General features: G+C 39.3%; 2 protein-coding genes across 2 annotated transcripts in view; one reads left to right on the top strand and one right to left on the bottom strand.

Moving 5' to 3' along the window:
* The window catches only part of S100A9 (S100 calcium binding protein A9), a 392,565-nt gene that overhangs the window by 231,269 nt on the left and 134,325 nt on the right, over positions 1-26,971 (bottom strand). The gene's annotated exons all lie outside the window — the stretch shown is intronic.
* Positions 5,941-6,183, top strand: LOC136793528 (small proline-rich protein 2D-like). The gene has a single exon (XM_067025066.1). The coding sequence runs from the start codon at positions 5,941-5,943 to the stop codon at positions 6,181-6,183; it is 243 nt and encodes an 80-aa protein (XP_066881167.1).

Genomic DNA, 26,971 nt, shown 5'->3' with positions numbered 1-26,971 from the left:
AAAAGAATGAAATTGGGTCATTTGTAGAGACATGGATGTACCTAGAGTCTGTCATACAGAGTGAAGTAAGTCAGAAAGAGAAAAACAAATACTGGATATTAACGCATATATGTCGAATTTGAAAAAAATTGGCGTAGACAGTCTTATTTCCAAAGCAGAAATAGAGACACGGATGTAGAGAACAAATGTGTGGATACCAATGGGGAAACGGGGGTGGTGGGATGAATTGGGAGATTAGGATTAACATAAATGCATAGCGATACTATGTATAAAATAGATAACTAATGAGGACCTACTGTATAGCACAGGGAACTCTACTCAGTGCTCTGTGGTGACCTAAATGAAAAGGAAATCCAAAAGAGAGAGGATATATGTATATGTAGAGATGATTCACTTTGCTGTACAGTATAAAGTAACACAATACTGTCAAGCAACTATAATCCAACAAAAATAAAAAAAATTCAAAAGAAACAAAAAAGAAAGGGAGGATAAAGGATATATAGAAAAATAAAATAAAACATTTTATGGAGTGGTGTTGAAAATCTTCTAAACAAATGAAGCAAATGACTTCCTCAACCATCAAACACAACTTGAACTTGTTGTTTTGTCTTTGTTTGATTAACAATTTATTATTTAACTAACTGTATACTTTCTGCCAAATGTGCTAAGTGCTTTCTATAGTTTCTTCTTAAAATTTATTTCTCATAACAGTTTAAAGGGAGGTACTATCTTTACTGTTATGTTATTATCATCACTACCTCTTTTACCGCCATCCACGTTTACCTAATTTATCATGGTCTGACCAATGTTAGGATTTCTATCTGTCTGACTTTGAAGTCTGGACAAACTCATTCCTCATTAGTTTTCTGAGCTAGGTATGATCCCCCATTTTTGATCGAACTGTTGCATAGATACATATGAATGTCGGGAGCCTGTGGCTTTTGTGTGTCAGTGCTGGGATGAGGGTGGATTATCATTGCGATTTTTCTTCAAGAAGGATTATATCGAGATGTGATCAAATATCGAGAGAATAACAGTAAAACATCTACCACCTCCAGTCCCAACTTTGATGACTTGCCGGAAATGTTGTTGTAAAACATCTGGTCTGCAAAGGAGGAAGAATGTTTTCCCTCTAATTGAGAAATAGATAGACTTGTCCCTTGTTCCCTTGTTCCCTTTTCAAAGAAACATTTTAAGATTCTTTACTCATTCGCAGATATTCTTTGGAGAATCTTTTGAAAAGAAAAACACAACAGTAAAAACTATCTGAAATTACACCAGTAAATCACTCTTAGCAAATTATATGTATTTCCTGTCTCTTCTCGAATATATGTTACTGAAAATCTCATCATGTTTTGCATACGATGTAAAATTATAATTTTAATATTTTTGATAATATTAAAACAACTTGTAAAAATGCTCTTTGATGATCTTAAGAATTCCACCATATGAATGTACTGTAATTTGTCCAATTCAGCAAGATTATGGAAAGTAGGTGGAGAGTGAGTCTGACACTCAGAAATAAAAGCAAAAGGCAGCAATTCAAGGGTACTTGCAGTGACCCTTTTCTCTACAAATATCAGGAATATCGTACCGTAATTCTCATTTACTTATTTTTATTTCTTCCCTATTTTGTTGTAGAATCTTAATTTTCACGATTATTCTGTTCAATGGTGTATAACATACAGTAGTAATATGTGAGATAAAATGTTGAAGGAAAAATTGGACAAAATTTAAAAAAATGTTCTTTCCTGTCATTTTTCTTATAGTAATAATTCATAGTAAAACCCTCAGAAAGCTACAGAATGGAGACAGTAGTCTTCATTGCAGCATTCCATGTAGTTGATCTTGAGGAGCTCTTGAGTGTTCAAGTTCAGCACTGCAACCAATAAAGTGACTGCTGCCTGACATGTTGGGGGCACCAGGCTTGCTGTGACTTTGGTGCTTTGACTATAATGAGTTGTGCCCTTTTTGAGAGATGTGTCCTCAGAGGGAATGACCCCAGGTATGAGCAAAGCTGGAGTACCTGACACTGCAATCCCATTTGAGCAGTTAATTCCCAAATTTTTTGATGACAGAAATCAGACGTTTCTGTAAGGATTTATGTCTTAGATGTGATGTAAAACTATGGGGAGTAGTAACTGATCTGTTGAGTAAAGTTCCTTCTGTTTGTTCTCTGAAATACTCTATATGATCCATCTGGTGACGACATTGCTTGTAGACACCTTTCCTGAAGGTACTCTTGTCATGGCTCTGTCTCTGGATGGTCATGGCCAATGGTAATCTGGGTTGAAAGCTTTTCCTTACTGACAGGAACAAAACAGTTGTGGGAACCCAACCTGTTTAACTGATGGGATGTGATGTTGGGTTGACTCAGTGATCCTTCACTTCCCGGTGCATAGCTGGTGGCTGTTTCATAGGTTTCAAGGGCTTCCTCTTTCTATTCCTCTCCTCCTCATTCTCCTCTTCTTCCTCCTTTCCCATTAGAAAACCGCAGTCCTGAAAAGCTTCCTGATTAGTTGGCCAAGACAAGGAAGAGCATTTAGCAACATCACTTTAAACTTTTAATTTGCAACTAGTCAGCTCTACTGACCGCAGGAATTTTTAAAAATATGAAAGAATTCATCGCCAAATGCATTGACATGAAAATGTACAAAATTGGACAGTTAGGAGTGCACGTCGGGGAGCAAAGGGTAATATGGCCGGTTGAGGGGACTGGAGGGCTGAAGGAGAAGACAGAAAATGAGCATGAAAAACATTTTTAAAGGTACTGTCTTTTACAGACCTGAAACATATCTGGAAAGAGGAGAAGAAAGCAAAGAGGTCAGCCCCAAGTTTGTAATTCACCTAGATTTCAGACCTTTAGGGATCTGCTCGTCTCTCCCCTCCCCAAACCTACTCTCAGTCACTTATATGTGACGGTTTGAGTGTTAAATCATACCTTACACTTATTTTTGGTTTCACACAATTTAAATCTGATATTTATTGGTGGAATAAAAAATATTTATTTTCCTGATAAAGGAATTTTAAGCACATGACAGCAGTCTAGCGGAGTGTTGGGGTCAGGTGAGATGGGACATCCTGATTCTATTAAAAATGTGTTACCACATTCTACAGTAACGTAAAGCCAGTGTTGAAAATTTTCCTAAATGAGACAGGGCCACTCACCAGCCATGACCCATAAAGAAAAGTTGCAGTGCCCAAGGGGACAGAGGATAGTTCAGGTCCAGGACTGAAAAGGCAGAAATGAAATATTTTGCCAGGGTTGGAGAACATACTAGGGCATTGTTTCCTGAACTTCAGTTATTCCCTAAAGGCTCATTATATTTGTTATAATTACCTATCACTAGTATCATGTATTATTAATATGTTTTAGTTTAAATTCACTTTAAACTAACGTTTTGAATTTTTAATTTAATTGGCCATAGAGAATCGAGTGCATGAAGTGGCAGAAGAAATGTTCAATTTACATATATATATGTATATATACATATATATATATATATATATATATATATATATATATATATATGAATAGAGAGAGACACACACAGGCACACAGCAGGAGAGAGAGAGCGAAGAGACATAGAAAGAGACAAATAGAGAGAGCGAGATTAGGAAGGCTGGAAAGCCCAAAATATGCAGGGCCAACCCTAGCTGGAAGGCCATCAGGCAGAGGAATTGTCTCTTACCTGGATGGGGGAGGGGTCAGACTTTTGTTCTATTCGACTGACTATATGAGGCCTACCCACCTACAGAGGGCAAACTCCTTTACTCAGGGCACTGATTTAAATATTACTCTCATTCAAAAGCATCCGTAGACAAAAAGCCCGAATAAAGATTGACCAAATATTTCAGCAACCTGTTCCAGTCAAGTTGACCCATAAAAAATTTCAAAAATTCCTTCAAGCACATGGACAAATTGTATGAAGGAAGTAGAGCATGAAATAGGATAATTTCACTTATCTTCCGCTGTGATCAATATGGAAGAATCTAAAGGTAGCTTAATATTATAATAAAATTATTACGAATCAATAAGAAGCTGTGTATGAATGGCAATTAACATCAACGACCGACTTATTAATCAAGGGATTTCAGCTATCTCTTGAATGTACCCCTAGATTTGATGTGAATCAACATATTTAAATAATTTATAAATAAAAAATAGATATAAAATTAGTTATTTGAACGGCATTACATATTAGATAGGGTTTTCCAATGATTTCAAAGGGACAGGAAGCCAGAAAATTTATACACTCCTCTGAGCTTTCTTCAAAAGTTGAATTATCCAAATTGGTCCTTTGGGAGGAATTAAGTAGGAGCCGGTGGTATGTCACGTTTGGGAGGTATGAGGGAGAGGCTTGGTTTCTACTGTAAGTCTAGGTTCTGATCTGCCAGCTGATTGGAGTTATGGTAGGTGATGCTACCCTCCTAGGGAATTTCTTGTGGCCGGAAGTGAAACAGATTTATAAAGTTCATAGGAATGTGTTGGATGTTCTTCATCTGAAGGAGCAAAGCAGTGAAAGGAGGACCCTAGAGGTCAGCACTTTACTAGACGCATCTTAGTATTGTGACCGGAAGTCATCTGAGATCATCTGCAAACTTCCCTCAGTCCGTCTTAGAAGAGGAGAAGAGATTTCACTTAGCAAGCCGTGGATCCAGGCGAAATGTACTGTAAGAAGGACTTGTGGTAAAGAGAAAGGTGTCAGCAGGTAGCCGGGCCATTTTCCAACCAGTATGTACGAGAAAATGGCCACCAGTTTAAGTGCAAGTAAGCAGGCAGTTTTCGAAGTCAAAGAAGGTGAAAGATAGAAAAGGGTCATCTTCCCCAATCAAGAAAGGGAACCCATGCCTACAAGTTAGAGAACCCCCGAAATTCTCCCACTGCCATAAACCGCTGAAACGGAGAGCTAAGGCAGGGACTCTGTGAGTCATGAGAACAGAATCCAGTGAGGAGATGCTGGCGCAGGACATTTCCTGTTTTCAGAGTCCCTGCCAAGCCAGTTATGGATGGATTTGCATTTGGCTTGGGAAATGAGTGCACCAAGCCAGTTTTGGTAGCTCTGCTTCCCCCTGGGTGGGGCAGCAAGCCCCAATAAAAAGGTCCTCTGCTGCACGACAGCTATCCTTCTGCTACTCGAGTTCCGATTGAACTTGGAGAACCTGGTGAGTCTGATTCTTCAGTTCAGATTTGTTCTCGGGCCCCCGAATGTTGATTTTATGCTGGAGACAGCAACTTTGATGGGTCCAAAGTTGTGATCATGGGTATAATGCTACTTAGTGGACGGGGACTTGGAATATGGGCACAATATTTTATTGAACTGACTAGATTTCTGAATACCTAGCTTGAAGTCCTCTATTGCAAAAGAAATTAACAGGAAATTTTAACATGAAGGGATAAAGAGCAAAGCATTTACCTTTTTCTATACCTCTTTTTTTTACCTCTGCTGTGATTTCAGAGGCATTTATCTTAGAAGGAGTGAGGCTCTTACATTCATCCTGATTGCCCTTTACTCTGTACATAAGTCATCCTGTCGGGTCCTCATGACAGAAAGTGGTGATAGGAATTGCGTGTGAGCTTGCCCAGGATTTTAGAACTTGTGATAACGTTTTTTGAAGATGTTGTTTTCATTAAATAAAAGAAAGAAAGAAAAAATGAAACGGAAAGAGAAAACATTGCTTTTTTCTCTAAAACAAAGATATTTTCTTTGGAAAAGTTGTATGAGAAAAGAGAAGGTTTTCCTGGGCTGATGCATAGATTTGCTAAAGAACAAGAGAGATGTCAGAAATTCATTAAAAGGTATTAAAGAGATTAAAACACATGCTTAGAGATTGAAGAGATGCTGTCTGTGTTACACAAGTTTTTGCTCTTGTCTGTGTAGGATTCCTTCTTGTGAACACGGTCATATATTTCCTTTCAGATATTGAGATTCCAGAAAGATGTCTTCTCAAGAGCAGCAGTGCAAGCAGCAGTGCAAGCCACCTCCAGTGTGCCCACATAAGTGCCCTGATCCTTGCTCACCTACCAAGGTGAAAGACCCTTGCCCACAGAAAAAGGACACCGACCCTTGCTCACCGAAAAAGGACACCGACCCCTGCCAGCCTAAGGAGTGCCAGAAGAAATGTCCTCCTGTGACACCTGTTCAGCAATGCGAGCAGAAGTGCCCACCCAAGAACAAGTAACAGCTTCAGCTTTTATCTGCATCCGGAAGGGATAAGGACAATCGGCTCACCTAGTCCCACAGCTCCACCTTCATCTTCTCTTCAAAGCCTATCATGGATACAGAAGAAGCTTTCCACCCTTCAGCCTGCAGTGTGCGTGTGGTGATTCCTGACGGTCAGAGGTTTCCTATCTGAGTCTGCTACGCCGCTTCCCTCTGGAGGTACCCGAGAAAGCATCGCAGAGCCTCAGGAGGAAAAGCAGCAGCTCTTCTCCCGAGGGCCCTCTGAGGATTCTCTCGCTTTCTTCTGTGTCTGTCTGTCACCTGGGCAGTGTTTTCTACCAGATGAGCAATTGTTCCTTATCCTCCACACCCTGAATAAAATACAATTCTTTTGTGTGATGGTAAAAATGCTTTCTTTCTTTTAAAACCCGCTTTTGGCAATATCATATCATAATTTTGGTTGATCTCTATCCTTCTTCGATCCGAATTTTCAGGCTCTCATAATCAGTGTTATATGAATTTAGAGTTATATCGATGATTGTTTGTATATAATTTCAAGTCCAGGTTATTTTCTTAACTATTGCTTGACTGATTTGAGGAACACACTTTTTGACTCCTCAGAAGTTCAATCCCTCTACTAAAATGTGGGGAAAACCACATTTACAGTGCCTACTTGCTTAGGCATAAAATTTACATGAATGTGTGTGATTCAGCTGCCACAATGCCGGGCACATAATTGGCACTTTGTGAGGTGGCCAATCATCACTGTCACTGTCATCATCACCGTCTCCACCATCACAACCACCACCATGTTTACTCGAGCAGGAAAGAGGCTCAGACATACCTAGTACAGCACAGAAGGAGATTCTTAAACTATATTACACTTTCATATTCTGTGTTCCTTTTCTTTTCCAACTTAACCGTATTTATAATGTGATACAACACTTTAAATGCTTAGGGAAATTATTGGGATATTCTGCATAAAATTGTAGTAGTTCTGAAAACATGGGTAGTACAAATAAAGGGAAGTTTAAAGGGTCCTTACCAGGCAAAGAGCTGCCTGCTCTCCATGTGTACAACGTGCTCTTCTTACTGCAAAACTCAACAACCTCAGGCACTTATTGTATTTTTTCACCTCTGAAGTAACTTTCTTGATTGATTTGACCCCACTTTTGAGGTCCACTGGGGTTTCCAATGTTTATCGAGATTTACAAAATGACTGTTGCTATGCAGCTTGTTTTCTAAGTGCCAAGCTTACTGGTCCAGTAAGCCATAAAAAGGTTCTGTTCTTTAAACCTATCTCTTTGTGTGGTCCTGGAAGTTAAGGAGTCTAAGATGCCAGAACTGCAGAAGAAAAAGATGCCCAGATTACTGCCCAAAGCTCAACAGACTCTCACATGAGTGAGAAATCAACACTGATATTTGGGAGTTGTCTCTACTTTAGTTAGTGTTATTTGACCTGACACAGAAATTAGTTCTGTGAGGTGGGATGCTCCTGTGAGAAATTTTAATATTAGCACATTGGCTTAAGAGTCAGGAGGTGGTTGGCAAGGAATCTGATATTGGGAGCCATAAATGTGGTGATATATTTTATTCAATGACAAAATGTTTTCAGTAGTGGTTGTCCATGGTATCCTGAGAGGCAGACGGAATGTTGGGCACTTGTTGACTTGACCAGGGTACTTCAATAGACATATGTCCAGGAAAAACTTTCTGGTTGACAGGTCAGAAATAAAAAAAAAATCAAAAGAAGAAAATGCAGCCCAGATATTCAAAACCTTGTTGACTTAGGAAACTCAACACTTGTAAGCCCTAAAGAGTCAGAGATGAGATTAGAAGTGCTTTTGAACTTGAAGTCCAATTTCAGTTGACTGTAACAATAGAGAAAAGAGACAGATGTTGTAGTCTTTCCACCTGTGTGCCGGGGAGCCTCATGGTAGGTGTATTATGTTCAGGGATCAAGGCAACAGTTTAATGAGGCCAGAAAGTTACTTCCAGTAAAGGAGCTGAGTGTGGTCCCTAGGACATAGAAATGATTGGAGGAATGAATTCTGTCAGGTGCCTACTAAGTTTTTGAGGGAATTGACAACTAAATAAACTATGTGCCAAAATGAAAAAGACTGATTTTTCAAGAATTGTAACGACTGTTCAGCCTTCCTTTCCCCACTCTCCACCCTACCTACTTCAGATGTGGTCAGTACAGGTGATTAAAAGTGAAAGTCCACTATGAGGTGTATACAGGGCCCCAGAGAATAATGGATAAGGGAAGCTCTCTCAGAGAATAGTATCAGAGCCTAAGAGAGGCAAGGAGGAGCAGGAACACAGAGCTTCCCAAACGTTGTTACTCTTCTGTATGATGGTTACTCTTTCATCTTTTCCCTTCAGTTTTATTGAGGTAGAAGTGATTAAATTGTGCACATCTACGGTGTATAATGTGACGATTTGACATATGTGTACTTTGTGCAGTGATTTCCTCCATCGGTTACATAATAATTAGTTACTTCAACAGTAGCTGTTTAAATGTGTGTATGTCTGAGTGTTTGCGCGCGCACGGTGCGCGCGCATGTGTATGTGTGTGTGTGTGTTTGGTGAGAATGCTTAAGGTCTACTTTCCCAGCAAGTTTCAAGTACACAACAGTGTTATTATCTAGACTCACCCTGCTGTACCTCAGACTCCCAGAGCTTATTCATCATATGACTGCAGAGTTGTCGCCTTTGACCAGCATCTCCATTTTTCCCCCATCCCCCAGTCCCTGCTGACCAGCATTCTACTCTCTTTTTCTGTGACATCTCTGAGTTTGGCAACATAATCCTAAATAAACATTGGCTCAAAGAAGAAATAACAAATAAATATAAAACACTTTGTGATGAATGAAAACGAAAAGAAAACATAGAAGCATTTTAAAGATAAATGTAATGCAGCACATAGAGAGCAACGTACGTCTGGAGGCATCTGTTTTACAGAAGTTAAAAGATCTCAAATCAGGAACCTGAAAGACATGTACGCATGTGTGTGGGTTTATGAAAACTGAAAACTCTTAACACTAAAAACAGCAAAATATACGCAGTGATTATTTTTGGCCGTTTAATAAACTTGCCTATTTTTGAACAGCTTTATGTTTTCCCCATTATATTATATGAGGTAAATTGTATAAATTATACAATTTATCATACTATTTATTTATTTATTTATTTATTTATTTATTAACATGTTTATTTGTGTATAACTGTTTTACAATAGCGTGTTAGTTTCTCCTTTACGACAAAGTGAATCAGCTATACATATATATATGTTCCCATATCTCTTCCCTCTTACATCACCCTCCCTCCCACCCTCCCTATCCCACCCCTCTAGGTGGTCACAAAGCACAGACGTGATCTCCCTGTGCTATGCGGCAGCTTCCCACTAGTTATCTATTTTACATTTGGTAGTGTGTATATGTCCCTGCCACTCTCTCACTTCGTCACAGCTTACCCTTCCCCCTTCCCATATCCTCAAGTCCATGCTCTAGTAGGTCTGTGTTTTATTCCCGTCCTACCACTAATCTCTTCATGACATTTCTTTTCTTAGATTCCATATATACGTGTTAGCATACGGTCTTTGTTTTTCTCCTTCTGACTTATTTCACTCTGTATGACAGACTCCAGGTCTATCCACCTCATTACAAATAACTCAGTTTCATTACTTTTTATGGCTGAGCAATATTCCATTGTACATATGTGCCACATCTTCTTTATCCATTCATCTGTTGATGGACACTTAGGTTGCTTCCATGTCCTGGCTATCGTAAATAGAGCTGCAATAAACATTTTGGTACATGACTCTTTTTGAATTATGGTTTTCTCAGGGTATATGCCTAGTAGTGGGATTGTGGGGTCGTATGGTAGTTCTATTTGTAGTATTTTAAGGAACCTCCATACTGTTCTCCATAGTGGCTGTATCAACTTACATTCCCACCAGCAGTGCCACAGGGTTCCCTTTTCTCCACACCCTCTCCAGCATTTATTGTTTCTAGAGTTTTTGATGATGGCCAATCTGACCGGTGTGAGATGGTATCTCATTGTAGTTTTGATTTGCATTTCTCTAATGATTAATGATGTTGAGCATTCTTTCATGTGTTTCTTGGCAATCTGTATATCTTCTTTGGAGAAATGTCTATTTAGTTCTTCTGCCCATCTTTGGATTGGGTTGTTTGTTTTTTTGTTATTGAGCTACATGAGTTGCTTATAAATTTTGGATATTAATCCTTTGTCAGTTGTTTCATTTGCAACTATTTTCTCCCATTCTGAGGGTTGTCTTTGGGTCTTGTTTATGGTTTCCTTTGCTGTGCAAAAGCTTTTAAGTTTCATTAGGTCCCATTTGCTTATTTTTGTTTTTATTTCCATTTCTCCAGGAGATGGGTCAAAAAGGATCTTGCTGGGATTTATGTCATAGAGTGTTCTGCCTATGTTTGATAGTGTCTGCCCTTACATTTAGGTCTTTAACCCATTTTGAGTTTATTTCTGTGTGTGGTGTTAGGGAGTGTTCTAATTTCATACTTTTACAGGTAGCTGTCCAGTATTCCCAGCACCACTTATTGAAGAGGCTGTCTTTTCTCCACTGTATATCCTTCCCTCCTTTATCAAAGATAAGGTGACCATATGTGTGTGGGTTTATCTCTGGGCTCTCTATCCTGTTCCATTGATCTATATTTCTGTTTTTGTACCAGTACCATATTGTCTTGATTACTGTAGCCTTGTAGTAGAGTCTGAAGTCAGGGAGCCTAATTCCTCCAGCTCCATTTCTCGTTCTCAAGATTGCTTTGGCTATTCGGGGTCTTTTGTGTTTCCATACAAATTGTGAAATTTTTTGTTCTAGTTCTGTAAAAAATGCCAGTGGTAATTTGATAGGGATTGCATTGAATTGGTAGATTGCTTTGGGTAGTAGAGTCATTTTCACAATGTTGATTCTTCCAATCCAAGAACATGGTATATTTCTCCACCTATTTGTATCATCTTTAATTTCTTTCATCAGTGTCTTATAGTTTTCTGCATACAAGTCTTTTGTCTCCTTAGGTAGGTTTATTCTGAGATATTTTATTCTTTTTGTTGCAATGGTAAATGGTGGTGTTTTCTTAATTTCACTCTCAGATTTTTCATCATTAGTGTATAAGAATGCCAGAGATTTCTGTGCATTAATTTTGTATCCTGCAACTTTACCAAATTCATTGATTAGCTCTAGTAGTTTTCTGGTAGCATCCTTAGGACTCTCTATGTATAGTATCATGTCATCTGCAAACAGTGACAGCTTTACTTCTTCTTTTCCTAATTGGATTCCTTTTATGTCTTTTTCTTCTCTGATTGCTGTGGCTAGAACTTCCAAAACTAGGTTGAATAAGAGTGGTGAGAGTGGGCAACCTTGTCTTGTTCCTGATCTTAGTGGAAATGGTTTCAGTTTTTCACCATTGAGAACGATGCTAGCTGTGGGTTTGTCATATATGGCCTTTATTATGTTGAGGAAAGTTCCCTGTATGCCTACTTTCTGCAAGGTTTTTATCATAAATGAGTGTTGAATTTTGTCAAAAGCTTTCTCTGCATCTATTGAGATGATCATATGGTTTTTCTCCTTCAGTTTGTTGATATGGTGTATCACGTTGATTGATTTGCGTATATTGAAGAATCCTTGCATTCCTGGGATAAACCCCACTTGATCATGGTGTATGATCCTTTTAATGTGCTGTTGGATTCTGTTTGCTAATATTTTGTTGAGGATTTTTGCATCTATGTTCATCAGTGATATTGGCCTGTAGTTTTCTTTCTTTGTGACGTCTTTGTCTGGTTTTGGTATCAGGGTGATGTTGGCCTCATAGAATGAGTTTGGGAGTGTTCCTCCCTCTGCTATCTGTTGGAAGAGTTTGAGAAGGATAGGTGTTAGCTCTTCTCTAAATGTTTGATAGAATTCGCCTGTGAAGCCATGTGGTCCTGGGCTTTTGTTTGTTGGAAGATTTTTAATCACCGTTTCAATTTCAGTGCTTGTGATTGGTCTGTTCATATTTTCTATTTCTTCCTGGTTCTGTCTCGGCAGCTTGTGCATTTCTAAGAATTTGTCCATTTCTTCCAGGTTGTCCATTTTATTGGCATACAGTTGCTTGTAGTAATCTCTAATAATCTTTTGTATTTCTGCAGTGTCAGTTGTTACATCTCCGTTTTCATTTCTAATTCTATTGATTTGAGTCTTCTCCCTTTTATTCTTGATGAGTCTGGCTAATGGTTTATCAATTTTATTTATCTTCTCAAAGAACCAGCTTTTAGTTTTATTGATCTTTGCTATTGTTTCCTTCACTTCTTTTTCATTTATTTCTGACCTGATCTTTATGATTTCTTTCCTTCTGCTAAATTTGGGGTTTTTTGTTCTTCTTTCTCTAATTGCTTTAAGTGCAAAGTTAGGTTGTTTATTCGAGATGTTTCCTGTTTCTTAAGGTATGATTGTATTGCTATAAACTTGCCTCTTAGAACTGCTTTTGCTGTATCCCATAGGTTTTGGGTCGTTGTGTCTCCATTGTCATTTGTTTCTAAGTATTTTTTGATTTCCTCTGTGATTTCTTCAGTGATCCCTTCGTTATTAAGCAGTGTATTGCTTAGCCTCCATGTGTTTGTATTTTTTACAGATCTTTTCCTGTAATTGATATCTAGTCTCATAGCGTTGTGGTCGGAAAATATACTTGATACGATTTCAATTTTCTTAAATTTGCCAAGGCTAGATTTGTGACCCAATATATGATCAATCCTGGAGAATGTTCCTTGAGCACTTGAGAAAAATGTGTATTCTGTTGTTTTTGGATGGAATGTCCTATAAATATCAATTAAGTCCATCTTGTGTAATGTATCATTTAAAGCTTGTGTTTCCTTATTTATTTTAATTTTGGATGATCTGTCCATTGGTGAAAGTGGGGTGTTAAAGTCCCCCATTATAATTGTGTTACTGTCGATTTCCCCTTTTAAGGCTGTTAGTATTTGCCTTATGTATTGAGGTGCTCCTATGTTGGGTGCATAAATATTTACAATTGTTATATCTTCTTCATGGATCGATCCCTTGATCATTATGTAGTGTCCTTCTTGGTCTCTTGTAATAGTCTTTATTTTAAAGTCTATTTTGTCTGATATGAGAATTGCTACTCCAGCTTTTTTCTGATTTCCATTTGCATGGAATATCTTTTTCCATCCCCTCACTTTCAGTTTGTATGTGTCCCTAGGTCTGAAGTGGGTCTCTTGTAGACAGCATATATATGGGTCTTGTTTTTGTATCCATTCAGCCAGTCTGTGTCTTTTGGTGGGAGCATTTAATCCATTTACATTTAAGGTAATTATCGATATGTATGTTCCTATTACCATTTACTTAATTGTTTCAGGTTGTTCTTGTAGGTTTTTTCATTCTCTTGTGTTTCTTGCCTAGAGAAGTTCCTTTAGGATTTGTTGTAGAGCTGGTTTGGTGGTGCTGAACTCTCTCAGCTTTTGCTTGTCTGTAAAGGTTTTAATTTCTCAATCAAATCTGAATGAGATCCTTGCTGGGTAGAGTAATCTTGGTTGTAGGTTTTTCTCCTTCATCACTTTAAATATGTTCTGCCACTCCCTTGTGGCTTGCAGAGTTTCTGCTGAAAGATCAGATGTTAACCTTATGGATATTCCCGTGTGTGTTATTTGTTGTTTTCCTTGGTGCTTTTAATATGTTTTCTTTGTATTTAGTTGTTTTTCTTTTCCTTTTCTTTCTTTTTTTTTTTTTTTTGTGGTACTTGGGGTTTGTCACCATTTTGGCATCTCCTGCCATGGACCACATGCTCCGGATACGCAGGCCCAGTGGCTATGGCTCACGGGCCTAACCGCTCCGTGGCATGTGGCATCTTCCCGGACCGGGGAACAAACCTGTGTCCCCTGCATCAGCAGGCGAACTCTCAACCACTGTGTCACCGGGGAAGCCCCTGTATTTAACTTTTTGTCTGTATGTTTTTGCGGTATGTGGGCCTCTCACTGTTGTGGCCTCTCCCTTTGTGGAGCACAGGCTCCGGACGTGCAGGCTCAGCGGCCATGGCTCATGGATCGAGCCGCTCCGTGGCATGTGAGATCTTCCCGGACTGGGCCACGAACCCGTGTCCCCTGCATCGGCAGACGGACTCTCAACCACTGCGCCACCAGGGAAGCCCCTGTGTTTAATTTTTGATAGTGTGATTAATATGTGTCTTGGGGTGTTTCTCCTTGGATTTATCGTCTATGGGCATCTCTGTGCTTCCTGGAATTGGTTAAATATTTCCTTTCCCATATTAGGGACGTTTTCAACTATAATTTCTTCAAACATTTTCTCAGTGCCTTTATTTTTCTCTTCTTCTTCTGGGATCCCTATAATTCAAATGTTGGTGTGTTTAATGGTTTCCCAGAGGTCTCTGAGACTGTCCTCAGTTCTTTTCTTCTTTTTTCTTTATTCTGCTCTGCAGTAGTTATTTCCACTATTTTATCTTCCTGGTCACTTATCCGTTCTTCTGCCTCAGTTATTCTGTTATTGATCCCTTGTAGAGTATTTTTAAAATCAGTCATTATGTTGTTCATCATTGCTTGTTTCCTCGTTAGTTCTTCTAGGTCCTTATTAAATGTTTCTTGCATTTTCTCTATTTTATTTCTAAGAGTTTGGATCATCTTTCCTATCATTATTGTGATTTTTTTTTTGAGGTAGAATGCCTATTTCCTCTTCATTTGTTAGGTCTGGTGGGTTTTTCACCTTGCTCCTTCCTCTGCTGTGTGTTTCTCTGTCTTCTAATTTTTCTTATCTTACTGTGTTTGTGGTCTTCTTTTTGCAGCCTGCAAGTTCGAAATTCCTGTTGTTTTTGGTGTCTGTCACCAGTGGCTAAGGTTGGCTCAGTGGGTTGTGTAAGCTTCCTGGTGGAGGGGACTATTGCCTGTGTTCTGGTGGATGAGGCTGGATCTTGTCTTTCTGGTGGGCAGGTCCCACCAGAAAGATGGTGGTGTGTTTTGGGGTGTCTGTGGTGTTGTGTTTTGGGGTGTGTGCAGCCTTATTATGATTTTCGGCAGCCTCTCTGCTAATGGGTGGGGTTGTGTTCCTTTCTTTGTAGTTGTTTGGCATAGGGTGTCCAGCACTGAAGCTTGCTGGTCATTGAGTGAAGCTGGGTCTGGGCCTTGAGATGGAGATCTCTGGAACATTTTCGCCATTTGACATTACGTGGAGCTTGGAGGTCTCTTGTGGACCAGTATCCTGAATTTTGCTCTCCCACCTCAGAGGCACAGCCCTGATGCCTGGCTGGAGAACCAAGAGCCTGTCCTCCACACGGCTCAGAATAAATGGGCAAAAAGAAAAGAAAAAAAGAAAGAAAGAAAGAAAGAAGGAATGAAGAATATAAATGATAATAAAACATAAAAGTTATTAAAATAAAAATAAGTAATAAGAATAAAATTTTTATATGTAATAACAAAACAAAACGAAACAAAACGGACAGACAGAACCCCAGGACAAATGGTAAAAGTAAAGCTATACCGACAAAGTCACACAAAGAAACATACACATACACACTCACAAAAAGAGAAAATGGATTTTAAGAATATCTTTGCTCCCAAAGTCCACATCTTCAATTTGGCATGATTCCTTGTTACTCACGTACTCCACAGATGCAGGGTACATCAAGTTGATTATGGAGGTTTAATCCGCTGCTCCTGAGGCTGCTGGGAGAAATTTCCCTTTCTCTTCTTTATTTGCACAGCTCCTGGGGTTCAGCTTTGGATTTGGCCCTGCCTCTGCATGTAGGTCTCCTGAGGGCCCCTGTTCTTTGTGCAGACCAGACAGGGTTAAAGGAGCAGCTGATTCGGGCTCTCTGGCTCCCTCAGGTCTGGGTGAGGGAGGGATATGTAGTGCGGGGTGAGCCTGCGGCATCAGAGGCCGGCGTGACGTTGTAGCAGCCTGTGGCATGCCGTGCGTTCTCCCGGGAAAGTTGTCCCTGGATCATGGCACCCTGGCAGTGGTGGGCTGCACAGGCTCCCAGGGGGGTTGTGGATAGTGACCTGTGCTTGCACACAGATTTCCTGGTGGCAGCAGCAGCATTGCTAGCATTTCATGCCCGTCTCTGGGATCCGAGCTGATAGCTGTGGCTCATGCCTGTCTCTGGAACTCACTGAGGCAGTGCTCTGCCTTCTGTGGGCACACAGGGAAGGAATCTCATGTCCTCGCGCACCCCATAAGAATGGTCTCTTCCTTGTTCGGCAGGTCCAGACCTTTTCCCGGACTCCCTCCAGGGTAGCTGTGGCGCACTATCTCCCTTCAGGCTGTGTTCATGCTGCCAAGCCCAGTCCTCTCCCTGGGGTCTGACCTCCGAATCTCGAGCCTCAGCATTCAGGCCCCACCCGTCCCGGCAGGTGAGCAGACAAGCGTCTCGGGCTGGTGAGTGCTGGTCGGCACCGATGCTCTGTGCGGGAATCTCTCTGCTTTGCCCTCCGCCTCCCTGTTGCTGCGCTCTCCTCCGTGGCGCCGAAACTTCCACCCTCCACCACCTGCAGTCTCCGCCTGCGAAGGAGCTCCTAGTGTGTGGCAACCTTTCCTCCTTCACAGGTCCCTCCCACTGGTGCAGGTCAAGTCCCTATTCTTTTGTCCCTGTTTTTTCTTGTTTCTTTTGCCCTACCCAGGTACGGGTGGAGTGTCTTGCATTTTGGGAGGTCTGAGGTCTTCTGCCCGTGTTCAGTAGGTGTTCTGTAGCAGTTGTTCCACATGTAGATGTATTTCTGATGTATTTGTGGGGAGGAAGGAGATCTCCACGTCTTACTCCTCCGCCATCTTGAAGCTCCACCCAGATTGATTTTTGTACAATGAGTAATGCTTGCATTCAGGAATAAATTCCACTTGAGCACGTTGTATACTCTTTTTAGTATGTTGCTGAATGTGATTTCCTAAGTTTTGATAAAAGCTTTCTTGCATTTGTATTCATCGGGTAATTTAGTCTGTAGTTTTAATTTCTGATAGTGTCTTTGTCTGGCTTTTATATCAAAGTAATGCTGGCCTCATAAAATGAGCTAGGAAGTGTTCCCCGTTTTCAATTTTTTGAAGAATTTGAGAAGGATTGGTGTATATTCTCTAGGTATTTGCTTTGTGGTTACAGTGGTGATTACATCCTAAAATTATAACAACCTAGTTTGGGTTGATGCCAGCTTAACTCCAATTGCATTAAAAAATTTATTCCTATAAAACTCCATCCTCTTTTTATGCTAATGATGTCACAAATTACATCTTTATACTTTTTGTGGTCACAAGTATAGTTTTACAATTATTTTTAATAAACTTGTCTTTTAAATATAGTAGAAAATAGAAAGTGAAGTTACAAACGAAAATTACCATAATACTGGCTTTTGTATTTTCCCATGTACTTACTTTCAATGGAAATGTTCATGTGTTCAAATGATTCCAAGTGTTTTTCTTTTTTAGGATCCTTTCATTATTAACATAAAGGGCTCCCTTTAACATTTCTTGTTGGGCAAATCAGGGGGTAATGAACTCCCTCAGGTCATGTTTATGTGGAATCATAAATTCTCCCTTGTCTTTATAGGACACTTATCCCAGATATAGAATTCTAGGTTGACAGGGTTTTTCTTTCAGCACTTTAAATATATCATATCCCACTGCCTCTTGGCCTCCAAAGTTCTGAGGAGAAATTGGCTGACAGTTTTATTGAGGACCCCTTATACATTAGAGTCCCCTCATTTCTTCTTGCTTTCAAGATTCTCGATTTTTAATGTTTGATTATGATGCGTGTTTCTTTGGATTTAACTTTAGTGGATTTGTTGAGTTTCGTGGATGTGTAGTTTTCCTTTTTCCGGAAGTCAGATAAGTAGAATCATACCGTATGTAGCCTTTCAGACTGACTTCTTTTACTCAGCACTTTGCATGTAATATTCAACTAAGTCTTTGTGTGGCTTGATAGTTCATTTATTTTATCACTGAATAGTATTCTATTGTGTTTGTCTACCACATTTTATTTATCCAATAATCTATTGAAAGACACCTTGGTGGCTGCCAGTTCTTGGAAATTATGAATACAGATGTTATAAACAGTATCTTGCAGATTTTTGTGTGGGCACATTTTGAAAGCAGTTGGATAAATTTCTAGGAGTGCTATTACTAGATCATATGGTAAAATTATATTTAGCTCTGTAAGATCTTGAGTCAGTTTTGATTTTAGAGTTTTATAAGAAGTTTTATATTTCACTTATCTTTTCTGTAAGTTATCCTCTTATTGTTCTGTCAGCTCTGTCAGCCCTCTCTGTCCAGGAAGCAGTCACCTGCTCCTCCCATGCTAAAGTCCAAACAGTTTTTCTCCCCAGAATTTTCCACATTTTAGCATAAGCTTCTTTATTTTTCTTTATGACTTTTGTGGAGCTACCTACACAGCCCATGTACCTTCACTGTCTTGGAAAGACGGTTATGAGAAGTGTCTGATTCATCCCATTTTTTACCTCATGTTCCTCTTACTCTCACTAGCACACACCACATGGGATCAGTTCATATTTTTATCAGCAATTGAAATCACTACCTTAAATATTCTGATCCCACATTTACGGAATACAAAGCTAGGTTTATAAAGTCTATTTGCAACTGAAAATTTAGCGCTGATGGCTATTCATTTTCTTATAAAGACATAGCCTGACATTTGGGTAAACTGACACAAGGAGGAATGTGATATTTAAACTAGAGATTTTCCTAGTGTCTTAAACAGCTTACCATAGTGTTAGTAAAAGGAACCAGAGATTACATCATATTTTTAATACAGAATAATAAATATGTATAAATGTTATTTTTTCAACCAAGTGTATTAACATGTTAGCTTTGGATTGCGATTTCTTTGGTATTTAGCAATATTCAGAGGAAGGCTTAAGTGAGTGCAAATACCTAGGAACAATTACATTGTCCTGTTTCTATACTATGTTCTAAATTTCTGCTTAGATTAACTCCCATTTCACCACATAAGAATAAGTGCCTATGATAGTCCATTTTATTATTTCTTCATACCTAATTCAAGTTGGGTGTTCTTATTAGCTTTCCCCTAAAAACTTTTGGAAGTGACTTAAAATAGAAATGATATAAAAATTCTTTATAAAAATGAAGCCTGGTGTTAGGGACTGTTCTAATTTCATTCTTTTACATGTAGCTGTCAAATTTCTCAGCACCACTTATTGAAGAGGCTGTCTTTGCTCCATTGTGTATTCTGGCCTCCTTTGTCATAGATTAGGTGACCATAGGTTCCTGGGTTTGTCTCTGGGCTGTCTGTCCTGTTCCATTGATCTATGTTTCAGTTTTTGTGCCAATACCATACTGTCTTCATTACTCTAGCTTTGTAGTATAGTCTGAAGTCAGGAAGACGGATTCCTTCAGCTCGACTTTGGCTTCCCACAACACTCCTTAAAGCCATACACAAAAATAAACTCAAAGTGGATTAAAGACCTAAATGTGAGGCCAGACACTATAAAACACTTAGAGGAAAACATAGACAGAACACTCTTTGACATAAATTGCAGCATGATCTTTTTGGACCCACCTCCTAGAATAATGAGAATAAAACCAAAAATAAACAAATGGGACCGAATGAAACACAAAAGATTTTGTGCAGCAAAGGAAACCATAAACAAGATGAAAAGACAACCCTCAGGATGGGAGAAAATATGTGTAAACAAAGCAGCAGAAAAAGGATTAATCTCCAAAATATACAAACAGCTCATACAGCTCAATATTTTAAAAAAACCAAACAACCCAATCAGAAAATGGGTGGAAGATCTAAATAGACATTTCTCTATAGAAGATATACAGGTTGCCAAAAAGCATATGAAAATATGGTCAACATTGTTAACTATTAGAGAAATGTAAATCAAAACTACAGTGAGGTATCACCTGACATTGGTCAGAATGGCCTTGATAATAATGTCAACAAATAATAAATGCTGGAGAGGCTTTGGGGAAAAGGGTACCCTCGTGCATTGTTGGTGGGAATGTACATTGATACAGCCACTATGGAGAAGAGTATGGAGATTCCTTAAAAAACTAAAAATAGAACTACCATATCACCCATAAAGACAACTACTGGGCATATGCCCTGAGAAACCCATAATTCAAAAACAGTACTGATTACAATAGCAAATACACGGAAGCAACCTAAATGTCCACCAACAGAAGAATGCTAAAGAAGTTGTGGTACCTATATAAAATGGAATGTTACTCAGCCATAAAAAGAATGAAATTGGGTCATTTGTAGAGACATGGATGTACCTAGAGTCTGTCATACAGAGTAAAGTAAGTCAGAAAGAGAAAAACAAATACTGGATATTAACGCATATATGTCGAATTTGAAAAAAATTGGCGTAGACAGTCTTATTTCCAAAGCAGAAATAGAGACACGGATGTAGAGAACAAATGTGTGGATACCAATGGGGAAACGGGGGTGGTGGGATGAATTGGGAGATTAGGATTAACATAAATGCATAGCGATACTATGTATAAAATAGATAACTAATGAGGACCTACTGTATAGCACAGGGAACTCTACTCAGTGCTCTGTGGTGACCTAAATGAAAAGGAAATCCAAAAGAGAGAGGATATATGTATATGTAGAGATGATTCACTTTGCTGTACAGTATAAAGTAACACAATACTGTCAAGCAACTATAATCCAACAAAAATAAAAAAAATTCAAAAGAAACAAAAAAGAAAGGGAGGATAAAGGATATATAGAAAAATAAAATAAAACATTTTATGGAGTGGTGTTGAAAATCTTCTAAACAAATGAAGCAAATGACTTCCTCAACCATCAAACACAACTTGAACTTGTTGTTTTGTCTTTGTTTGATTAACAATTTATTATTTAACTAACTGTATACTTTCTGCCAAATGTGCTAAGTGCTTTCTATAGTTTCTTCTTAAAATTTATTTCTCATAACAGTTTAAAAGAAGGTACTATCATTACTCTTATGTTATTATCATCACTACCTCCTTTACTACCATCCACTTTTACCTAATTTATCATGGTCTGACCAATGTTAGGATTTCTATCTGTCTGACTTTGAAGTCTGGACAAACTCATTCCTCATTAGTTTTCTGAGCTAGGTATGATCCCCCATTTTTGATCGAACTGTTGCATAGATACATATGAATGTCGGGAGCCTGTGGCTTTTGTGTGTCAGTGCTGGGATGAGGGTGGATTATCATTGCGATTTTTCTTCAAGAAGGATTATATCGAGATGTGATCAAATATCGAGAGAATAACAGTAAAACATCTACCACCTCCAGTCCCAACTTTGATGACTTGCCGGAAATGTTGTTGTAAAACATCTGGTCTGCAAAGGAGGAAGAATGTTTTCCCTCTAATTGAGAAATAGATAGACTTGTCCCTTGTTCCCTTGTTCCCTTTTCAAAGAAACATTTTAAGATTCTTTACTCATTCGCAGATATTCTTTGGAGAATCTTTTGAAAAGAAAAACACAACAGTAAAAACTATCTGAAATTACACCAGTAAATCACTCTTAGCAAATTATATGTATTTCCTGTCTCTTCTCGAATATATGTTACTGAAAATCTCATCATGTTTTGCATACGATGTAAAATTATAATTTTAATATTTTTGATAATATTAAAACAACTTGTAAAAATGCTCTTTGATGATCTTAAGAATTCCACCATATGAATGTACTGTAATTTGTCCAATTCAGCAAGATTATGGAAAGTAGGTGGAGAGTGAGTCTGACACTCAGAAATAAAAGCAAAAGGCAGCAATTCAAGGGTACTTGCAGTGACCCTTTTCTCTACAAATATCAGGAATATCGTACCGTAATTCTCATTTACTTATTTTTATTTCTTCCCTATTTTGTTGTAGAATCTTAATTTTCACGATTATTCTGTTCAATGGTGTATAACATACAGTAGTAATATGTGAGATAAAATGTTGAAGGAAAAATTGGACAAAATTTAAAAAAATGTTCTTTCCTGTCATTTTTCTTATAGTAATAATTCATAGTAAAACCCTCAGAAAGCTACAGAATGGAGACAGTAGTCTTCATTGCAGCATTCCATGTAGTTGATCTTGAGGAGCTCTTGAGTGTTCAAGTTCAGCACTGCAACCAATAAAGTGACTGCTGCCTGACATGTTGGGGGCGCCAGGCTTGCTGTGACTTTGGTGCTTTGACTAAAATGAGTTGTGCCCTTTTTGAGAGATGTGTCCTCAGCGGGAATGACCCTAGGTATGAGCAAAGCTGGAGTACCTGACACTGCAATCCCATTTGAGCAGTTAATTCTCAAATTTTTTGATGACAGAAATCAGACGTTTCTGTAAGGATTTATGTCTTAGATGTGACGTAAAACTATGGGGAGTAGTAACTGATCTGTTGAGTAAAGTTCCTTCTGTTTGTTCTCTGAAATACTGTATATGTTCCATCTGGTGACGACATTGCTTGTAGACACCTTTCCTGAAGGTACTCTTGTCATGGCTCTGTCTCTGGATGGTCATGGCCAATGGTAATCTGGGTTGAAAGCTTTTCCTTACTGACAGGAACAAAACAGTTGTGGGAACCCAACCTGTTTAACTGATGGGATGTGATGTTGGGTTGACTCAGTGATCCTTCACTTCCCGGTGCATAGCTGGTGGCTGTTTCATAGGTTTCAAGGGCTTCCTCTTTCTATTCCTCTCCTCCTCATTCTCCTCTTCTTCCTCCTTTCCCATTAGAAAACCGCAGTCCTGAAAAGCTTCCTGATTAGTTGGCCAAGACAAGGAAGAGCATTTAGCAACATCACTTTAAACTTTTAATTTGCAACTAGTCAGCTCTACTGACCGCAGGAATTTTTAAAAATATGAAAGAATTCATCGCCAAATGCATTGACATGAAAATGTACAAAATTGGACAGTTAGGAGTGCACGTCGGGGAGCAAAGGGTAATATGGCCGGTTGAGGGGACTGGAGGGCTGAAGGAGAAGACAGAAAATGAGCATGAAAAACATTTTTAAAGGTACTGTCTTTTACAGACCTGAAACATATCTGGAAAGAGGAGAAGAAAGCAAAGAGGTCAGCCCCAAGTTTGTAATTCACCTAGATTTCAGGCCTTTAGGGATCTGATCGTCTCTCCCCTCCCCAAACCTACTCTCAGTCACTTATATGTGACGGTTTGAGTGTTAAATCATACCTTACACTTATTTTTGGTTTCACACAATTTAAATCTGATATTTATTGGTGGAATAAAAAATATTTATTTTCCTGATAAAGGAATTTTAAGCATATGACAGCAGTCTAGCGGAGTGTTGGGGTCAGGTGAGATGGGACATCCTGATTCTATTAAAAATGTGTTACCATATTCTACAGTAACGTAAAGCCAGTGTTGAAAATTTTCCTAAATGAGACAGGGCCGCTCACCAGCCATGACCCATAAAGAAAAGTTGCAGTGCCCAAGGGGACAGAGGATAGTTCAGGTCCAGGACTGAAAAGGCAGAAATGAAATATTTTGCCAGGGTTGGAGAACATACTAGGGCATTGTTTCCTGAACTTCAGTTATTCCCTAAAGGCTCATTATATTTGTTATAATTACATATCACAAGTATCATGTATTATTAATATGCTTTAGTTTAAATTCACTTTAAACTAACGTTTTGAATTTTTAATTTAATTGGCCATAGAGAATCGAGTGCATGAAATGGCAGAAGAAATGTTCAATTTACATATATATATGTATATATACATATATATATATGAATAGAGAGAGACACACACAGGCACACAGCAGGAGAGAGAGAGCGAAGAGACATAGAACGAGACAAATAGAGAGAGCGAGATTAGGAAGGCTGGAAAGCCCAAAATATGCAGGGCCAACCCTAGCTGGAAGGCCATCAGGCAGAGGAATTGTCTCTTACCTGGATGGGGGAGGGGTCAGACTTTTGTTCTATTCGACTGACTATATGAGGCCTACCCACCTACAGAGGGCAAACTCCTTTACTCAGGGCACTGATTTAAATATTACTCTCATTCAAAAGCATCCGTAGACAAAAAGCCCGAATAAAGATTGACCAAATATTTCAGAACCTGTTCCAGTCAAGTTGACCCATAAAAAATTTCAAAAATTCCTTCAAGCACATGGACAAATTGTATGAAGGAAGTAGAGCATGAAATAGGATAATTTCACTTATCTTCCGCTGTGATCAATATGGAAGAATCTAAAGGTAGCTTAATATTATAATAAAATTATTACGAATCAATAAGAAGCTGTGTATGAATGGCAATTAACATCAACGACCGACTTATTAATCAAGGGATTTCAGCTATCTCTTGAATGTACCCCTAGATTTGATGTGAATCAACATATTTAAATAATTTATAAATAAAAAATAGATATAAAATTAGTTATTTGAACGGCATTACATATTAGATAGGGTTTTCCAATGATTTCAAAGGGACAGGAAGCCAGAAAATTTATACACTCCTCTGAGCTTTCTTCAAAAGTTGAATTATCCAAATTGGTCCTTTGGGAGGAATTAAGTAGGAGCCGGTGGTATGTCACGTTTGGGAGGTATGAGGGAGAGGCTTGGTTTCTACTGTAAGTCTAGGTTCTGATCTGCCAGCTGATTGGAGTTATGGTAGGTGATGCTACCCTCCTAGGGAATTTCTTGTGGCCGGAAGTGAAACAGATTTATAAAGTTCATAGGAATGTGTTGGATGTTCTTCATCTGAAGGAGCAAAGCAGTGAAAGGAGGACCCTAGAGGTCAGCACTTTACTAGACGCATCTTAGTATTGTGACCGGAAGTCATCTGAGATCATCTGCAAACTTCCCTCAGTCCGTCTTAGAAGAGGAGAAGAGATTTCACTTAGCAAGCCGTGGATCCAGGCGAAATGTACTGTAAGAAGGACTTGTGGTAAAGAGAAAGGTGTCAGCAGGTAGCCGGGCCATTTTCCAACCAGTATGTACAAGGAAATGGCCACCAGTTTAAGTGCAAGTAAGCAGGCAGTTTTCGAAGTCAAAGAAGGTGAAAGATAGAAAAGGGTCATCTTCCCCAATCAAGAAAGGGAACCCATGCCTACAAGTTAGAGAACCCCCGAAATTCTCCCACTGCCATAAACCGCTGAAACGGAGAGCTAAGGCAGGGACTCTGTGAGTCATGAGAACAGAATCCAGTGAGGAGATGCTGGCGCAGGACATTTCCTGTTTTCAGAGTCCCTGCCAAGCCAGTTATGGATGGATTTGCATTTGGCTTGGGAAATGAGTGCACCAAGCCAGTTTTGGTAGCTCTGCTTCCCCCTGGGTGGGGCAGCAAGCCCCAATAAAAAGGTCCTCTGCTGCACGACAGCTATCCTTCTGCTACTCGAGTTCCGATTGAACTTGGAGAACCTGGTGAGTCTGATTCTTCAGTTCAGATTTGTTCTCGGGCCCCCGAATGTTGATTTTATGCTGGAGACAGCAACTTTGATGGGTCCAAAGTTGTGATCATGGGTATAATGCTACTTAGTGGACGGGGACTTGGAATATGGGCACAATATTTTATTGAACTGACTAGATTTCTGAATACCTAGCTTGAAGTCCTCTATTGCAAAAGAAATTAACAGGAAATTTTAACATGAAGGGATAAAGAGCAAAGCATTTACCTTTTTCTATACCTCTTTTTTTGACCTCTGCTGTGATTTCAGAGGCATTTATCTTAGAAGGAGTGAGGCTCTTACATTCATCCTGATTGCCCTTTACTCTGTACATAAGTCATCCTGTCGGGTCCTCATGACAGAAAGTGGTGATAGGAATTGCGTGTGAGCTTGCCCAGGATTTTAGAACTTGTGATAACGTTTTTTGAAGATGTTGTTTTCATTAAATAAAAGAAAGAAAGAAAAAATGAAACGGAAAGAGAAAACATTGCTTTTTTCTCTAAAACAAAGATATTTTCTTCGGAAAAGTTGTATGAGAAAAGAGAAGGTTTTCCTGGGCTGATGCATAGATTTGCTAAAGAACAAGAGAGATGTCAAAAATTCATTAAAAGGTATTAAGGAGATTAAAACACATGCTTAGAGATTGAAGAGATGCTGTCTGTGTTACACAAGTTTTTGCTCTTGTCTGTGTAGGGATTCCTTCTTGTGAACACGGTCATATATTTCCTTTCAGATATTGAGATTCCAGAAAGATGTCTTCTCAAGAGCAGCAGTGCAAGCAGCAGTGCAAGCCACCTCCAGTGTGCCCACATAAGTGCCCTGATCCTTGCTCACCTACCAAGGTGAAAGACCCTTGCCCACAGAAAAAGGACACCGACCCTTGCTCACCGAAAAAGGACACCGACCCCTGCCAGCCTAAGGAGTGCCAGAAGAAATGTCCTCCTGTTCAGCAATGCGAGCAGAAGTGCCCACCCAAGAACAAGTAACAGCTTCAGCTTTTATCTGCATCCGGAAGGGATAAGGACAATCGGCTCACCTAGTCCCACAGCTCCACCTTCATCTTCTCTTCAAAGCCTATCATGGATACAGAAGAAGCTTTCCACCCTTCAGCCTGCAGTGTGCGTGTGGTGATTCCTGACGGTCAGAGGTTTCCTATCTGAGTCTGCTACGCCACTTCCCTCTGGAGGTACCCGAGAAAGCATCGCAGAGCCTCAGGAGGAAAAGCAGCAGCTCTTCTCCCGAGGGCCCTCTGAGGATTCTCTCGCTTTCTTCTGTGTCTGTCTGTCACCTGGGCAGTGTTTTCTACCAGATGAGCAATTGTTCCTTATCCTCCACACCCTGAATAAAATACAATTCTTTTGTGTGATGGTAAAAATGCTTTCTTTCTTTTAAAACCCGCTTTTGGCAAT

The sequence above is a fragment of the Kogia breviceps genome, chromosome 1 (genome assembly GCF_026419965.1).
Source record: "Kogia breviceps isolate mKogBre1 chromosome 1, mKogBre1 haplotype 1, whole genome shotgun sequence".
NCBI classification, from domain to species: domain Eukaryota; kingdom Metazoa; phylum Chordata; class Mammalia; order Artiodactyla; family Physeteridae; genus Kogia; species Kogia breviceps.
This window is presented reverse-complemented; position numbering and strand designations above follow the sequence as displayed.

Excerpts from the sequence above, each read along its gene's own strand:
- LOC136793528 (XM_067025066.1), top strand. The coding sequence starts at position 5,941 with ATGTCTTCTCAAGAGCAGCAGTGCAAGCAGCAGTGCAAGCCACCTCCA.